At 39.3% G+C, this 6,386-nt stretch overlaps 1 protein-coding gene across 1 annotated transcript; it reads left to right on the forward strand.

Annotated features, from left to right (window-relative positions):
* The first annotated feature begins 3,321 nt into the window (after positions 1-3,321).
* On the forward strand, positions 3,322-5,294 carry LOC116863531 (zinc finger protein OZF-like). The gene is given in 1 exon segment (XM_032850970.1): positions 3,322-5,294. A coding segment is annotated over 1 exon segment (1,377 nt). The 5' UTR covers positions 3,322-3,398; the 3' UTR covers positions 4,776-5,294.
* Positions 5,295-6,386: the final 1,092 nt, after the last annotated feature.

The raw sequence follows: 6,386 nt of genomic DNA on the forward strand, positions 1-6,386 counted from the left end.
TTGACATTGCTGTTCGGCAGTGCTTAGAGAGAGGGCAGGGAAAACCTTTGATTCCCAGTCCTTCAAGGGGACTGTATCTCAGGCTTTGGGCCCTCAGCCTGGAATCTGTAGGCAGACCCCCAGCCGTGTTTGAGCATTCCACAAAATCAGACCCCCTTCCTTAATTTCCTGCCTTTTGTGTGTCTCCCTCGTGCAGCATCTCCTTAGTCTGAGAGTGTGGGAAGCCCTAGACTGTGGCTGATTTCCTGGTCTCCTACGTTTGTTTGGTTTTGCCTCTGAAATTTTCTTGGTTTTGAAATACAGTTCCTCAGTGTCTGGAATTTTATCTCATTTTCTGCTGTGATAACCCAGCCTTTAGGTGCTGGACAACTTGTGAGCTCTCCCATGAGGAGTTTTACTGGGTGAACGAACATTCTGGATGGAGGTCAGTTATTTACATGTCACAGCGTCATCCTACTAAGTAGAAACATGGGCCCTGAAGCACCTGAGTGGAGTGGTCAGCATGTTCCAGAATGCCAACATTGAGTGTAGCGTGAGAGCTTGGCTTGTGGCTCCAGTTGTCCTTCCGGTTCTTGGTGTGTCACAGAATTGTCTCTCGAGGACATGGTGGCAGTGTTGTTGGAGTACACGAAGGATCATCCCCCTTGATTTGGCATGAACAAAATTTTTAATTTTGTTATTTTTAAAGCTTTTATTTACTTATTTGAAAAGAGAGAATGAGAGAGAGAACCTGAGAGTGGGGAGGGTCAGAGGGAGAAGCCGATCCCTGCTCAGCAGGGATCCCAGTGGGAACTCAGTCCTCGAATTCCAGGATCATGACCCCAGCTGGAGGCAGTCGCCTAACCACCTGAGCCACCCAGGCGCCCCTGGCTGTGTGTTTTTGATGACACTCATTCAGTGTTTTTTGTCTTATTAGGGAATTGTTTGATCAGGGAATGAATGTTTTTTCGTGTGTTTTACAAGGTTTCTTTCCTGAGTGCTGTGTGATATGGAGGAGGAGGAGGCTTTGTCCAAAAATTTATATAACCTCTGGAATTTGGTGAAAATGTGGTCATAGATATCCTCTCTATATCTGTTTTTGCTTGAGTTAGTACCTGCTGATTGACAAATAACCTTTCTCATTTGAATGAATTTGGGTTTTTAGAATTGGGCATATGGATATCTTGAGACTATGCTTTAGTTATGAAGTATCTGTGTTTACCTCAGAAATAACAGAGAAATTCATTCGTAATATGTTTTGTAAGATATTTTGGGTTTTCCAAAGTATATCTTAAGTTTTCTAAGTATAATTTGCTAGGTTTTATATGAATTTATACAGATGTTTTAAAGTTCAATTCAGGGCGCCTGGGTGCATCAGTTGGTTAGGCGACTGCCTTTGGCTCAGGTCATGATCCCGGACTTCCAGTATCGTCCCATATCGGGCTCCCAGCTCCTTGGGGAGTCTGCTTCTCCCTTTGACCCTCTCCTCTCTCATGCTCTCTTTCACTCATTCTCTCTCAAATAAATAAAATAAAAAATCTTTAAAAAAATAAAGTTCAATTCAGATTTATTGTTAAATCATTCCTGTGTCGAGATTACCGTGTAACTCTTGGTATGCTACACTAATACCTAAAATCTAAGTTTATGTTCTCAGGTGTTCTGTAGTTCTCTGGCTGTTGTTGTTTCTTATGGTGATCACTTAAGCACACACATCTTCTGGCACTGGGAAATAGACTTTCTGCCGTTAAATGCTACTGATAATACTGCCTTAGAAGTTATTCCTTGCTCTCGGTCATATGACCCTTAAGGTTATATATAATAATACAGTCTAATAAGGTCTAATAAGGTGGAGTAAGACTCAGCAAACTGGTAAGGAGGTCAGTGGAAATTACCGTGTCTGAGGAGCACAAAGGAAAAGACCAAGTGTGAATGAACAGAGTCTAACAGTCTTGGAAGACAACATCATGTGGGCCAACATATGAACCACGGGAGCCCCAAAAAGAAAGGAGAGAAGGAGGCAGAAGGAATATTGGAAGAAATATGGTAGACAATTTCTTTCTTTTTTTTTTTTTTCAAAGATTTTATTTATTTATTTGACAGACAGAGATCACAAGTAGGCAGAGAGGCAGGCAGAGAAAGGGGGAAGCAGGCTCCCTGCTGAGCAGAGAGCCCGATGCGGGGCTCGATCCCAGCACCCTGGGATCATGACCTGAGCCGAAGGCAGAGGCTTTAACCCACTGAGCCACCCAGGCGCCCCGTATGGGTGCATTTTTAGAAAATTCTAATGTCTATATATATTTCTTACAAATATACATATTCTTTAATTGCTGAATTTAGGGTTACTAAAATGTTTGTTTTTTCATTGTTAATAGATAATTGTAGCATATATTATGGAATGTAAGTACAGAACACAGATTATTACCATTGCAGTATGCCTATTCTGCATGGATGCAGTTTTATAGCAAGTATTCAGAAGAATATTTTGTTATTCTTAAAGCTTTGTTTTAATGTTGTGTACAATAAGTATTTGGTCATTGAATTTGGTGTGTATTTTTCTTTGAAATAAGAGCTACCTTTCTGCCTCCCCTAGGGTGCTGTGATCTCTGGGGTACCTGTAGAGATTTCCTAAGTTTCCAGGGCTGTCATAATTTTTGATCACAGAACATTTATAAGTAGGCTTCCCTGAAAATAATTTGAACTGCCTGTAATCAGCCTTTCTTTATTGAGAAATTTTATGTTCTTTGAATTTCTATTCACTTGCATACCATGGTTGACAAATGTAATAACTCTATAATTATGAGTTTAAATTTTGGTGTAATTTTTTTGGCATAATATTTTTTATTAAAAAATATCTATCTTCGGGACGCCTGGGTGGCTCAGTTGGTTGGACGACTGTCTTCGGCTCAGGTCATGATCCCAGAGTCCCGGGATCGAGTCCCGCATCGGGCTCCCAGCTCCATGGGGAGTCTGCTTCTCCCTCTGAGCAAGACCTTCTCCTTGCTCATGCTCTCTCTCTCAAATAAATAAATAAAATCTTTAAAAAATGTATATATCTATCTTCAAACTCTGGTTAATAGGAAGCCTATGATTCTTTATATCTTACAGAGATCTCTACTAGATGTATGAGCAAAGAATTACCACCAAAAGAAGATATTAATAATGGAGAATTATTCCAAACATTAATTTTGGAAAGACACATAATTCATAAGTTTAATGATTTTGATTTGAGGAGGGTCCAAGATGTAAACAAATTTGAGACTCAGTGGCTTTATGAAGGAAAAGGTTATGAAGACACTGCAACCCATTACAAAAATCTCACCTATAGGAAACATCAACATCATAAATTCTGTAATCATTTTCCTGTAAAGCATAATGTTTCCATAGGAAGAAGTACCTCTGAATATTACAAACATGACACGATGAATAAGGCACTAAAAAACAAGGCAGGCTCTTCAGGAAGCAAGTACAGAGACTGTTTGGACAATAGGCTTGGATTAAGCTTTCATTCACATCTGGCTGAGCTACAGAGATTTCAACCCCAAGAGGAAATTCATGAAAGTAATCAAGCTGAGAAGTCTACCAGAAAGACTTCAGTTTCACTTCAAAAAATTCCTTCTAGTGTCAAAACCAACATTTTTAATAAATATGGGAAGGTTCTTATGCATCCTTCATTATGGACACACCACCAGAGAGTACTCAATAGAGAAAATCCTTACAAATGTAATGAGTATGGGAAGGCTTTTAGCCATTGTTCAACCTTAGCTACGCATCAAAGAATTCATTCTGAGCAGAAACCTTACAAAAGTAACGAGTGTGGCAAAGCCTTTAAGAGGTTCTCAAACCATACAAGGCATCAGAGAATCCATACCGGAGAGAAAACATATAAATGTAATATCTGTGGTAAAGATTTTGCCACACGGTCACATCTCTGGGGTCATGAGCGAATTCATACAGGAGAGAAGCCTTACAAATGTAATGAGTGTGGCAAAGCCTTTTCTGATAGTTCATATCTTGCTCAACATAAGAATTTCCATTCCGGACAGAAACCTTACAAATGTAATCAATGTGGCAAGGATTTTGCCACACGTTCACACCTTTGTATTCATAAGAGAATTCATACTAGAGAGAAACCATTTCGATGTAATGTATGTGGTAAGAATTTTATGATACCTTCACAGCTTTGGGGTCATGAGCGGATTCATACTGGAGAGAAGCCTTATAAGTGTACTGAGTGTGGCAAAGCCTTTTCTAGTGGTTCAAATCTTGCTCAACATAAGAGAATCCATTCTGGAGAGAAACCTTACAAATGTAATCACTGTGGTAAGGATTTTACCACACGGTCATACCTTTGGAGTCATGAGAGAATTCATACTGGAGAGAAACCTTACAAATGTAATGAGTGTGGCAAAGCCTTTATCAGGAGTTCAAATCTTACTCAACATAAGAGAGTGCATGATGGGGAGAAACCCTATAAATGTAATGTATGTGACAAGGCCTTTAGTCAGAATGCAAGCCTCACTGTTCACCAAAGAATTCATACTGGGGAGAAACCTTATAAATGTCATGAATGTGGGAAAGCCTTTAAGCACTACTCAAGCATCAATAAACACCATAATACACATAGAGAGAAGACACAAATATAAAGTGGTAAGACCTTTATTAAATATTTATACCTTTGGAGTCATGAGAGAATTCATACCAGAGAGGAACCTTACAAATGTCACGAATATGGCAGATCCTTTAAGCGCTGTTCAAGCTTGAGTAGATACCAGAATATACATAGAGTGAAGATATAGATGTAAAGCCTGTGGTAAGGCTTTTGTTAAATATTCTCACCTTTGGAGTCATAAGGGAATTCATAATGCAAAGAAACCTCACCAAAGAATGTAGTACAGCTTTCATGCCATGGCCTGTCCTCAGGATTCACCAAAGATTTCACGAGAAAACCCTACTAATATAATGAGTGCTGGTACATTGCTTAAGCAATGTTAACCTGCAATGTACAATCAGAGACTTTAGTAGTATGAACTAAGTCTAATTTTTGAAGATTAATTAAATCAAGTGTTAAACTCTGCAGGAAAATTAAAAGTCAAAATGTTTTAAAATTCATGAGATGAAGGGTGTCAAAGGAGCAGGGATATCTGTGGAACAACCTGTTTCAGCTTGTTCAGTCTATATGATCTTTTAATTTTCTGTTTCTTGATGAAATTATTTGATTATGGACTTTGGACTCGTGATTGAAAATCTGTTAATGATATGTCTTCATTACAGACCTTTCATGAATTGCCACATGTGTCTGTGATGGTTCCTTTTGTTTTGGTTCTAATGTAAATGGTATTTTGTCTTTAATTTTTACTTTGCTTGTTTATTTCTGGTACCTAGGAAGGCAGTTAACTTGTGATCGTTAACTTTGTATCCTCCTGCCTTGCCATCATACTGTATTTTATCTGCCATACTTTGGGCATCATAAAATTGTTCAATGCTATAGTGACAGGTGCCACTTTGTCTTGTTCCTGGAATAAAAAGAAAGGATTCTCTGTTACAGTACTAATATCAAGCAAATCTTGCAGTTATTAAGTCCAACCTGGTTATGGGGCAGATTCCTATTGTACTTTGCGGCGATCAGAGTATCTGCAGTTTATTAAGATTTCAGAAGCTGGGGCGCCTGGGTGGGGCAGTCAGTTAAGCATCTGACCCTTGGTTTCAGCTCAGGTCATGGTCTCAGGGTTATGAGATCAAGCCCTGCATCTGGCTCTGCACTCAGTGTGGAGTCAGCTTAAGGCTCTCTTCTCCCTCTGCTTCTCCCCACTACCGTCTCTTTTTCCCTCTAAATAAGTCTTAAAAAAAAAAAAAAGATTTATGCATAATTGGTATTGCCATATAGAATAAATCTTTACACATAAATGGAACCTGGTCACAGACAGAATTATAAATAGCATACCAGCTAAATGTAGATCTAGATTATGGGAAGAACATCATCAGCCACCTATTCCCGTATATTGTGTTGATCACGATACGATTTTTTACCACCCCCTGTAGGTTTAAGTCCCCAGTCTGCTGCTAAACAGGATGCAAAGTTACTGAAATCACTCAAAACGGTGCTTCATAGTCCTCCTTAGAATGGAAGTAGTAGTGTCTACCCCTAGATTTGTAAGGAATAGAGTTAACTGTCCTTGCAGCACCGATTCTTAATATTGTAGGTGTTTGTCCTTTCCGGAGGATTTGCCTGGGGTGGGGTGGGGGGCAGAAGGTAACATGGTACCTGCTATTTCTTAGACAAACCTGACTAATTTTTCCTGTATCCCTTTTCCTCACATGGCTGATGTAATTTCACAATTGCTGTATAGCCTGGGGTTGTCATGGGAGAAAGAATTAATTCATAGGGAACGTAACATGACGGAAAGCTT

The sequence above is a fragment of the Lontra canadensis genome, unplaced genomic scaffold (genome assembly GCF_010015895.1).
Source record: "Lontra canadensis isolate GAN:19392208 unplaced genomic scaffold, GSC_riverotter_1.0 scaffold1506, whole genome shotgun sequence".
Classification (NCBI taxonomy): Eukaryota; Metazoa; Chordata; class Mammalia; order Carnivora; family Mustelidae; genus Lontra; species Lontra canadensis.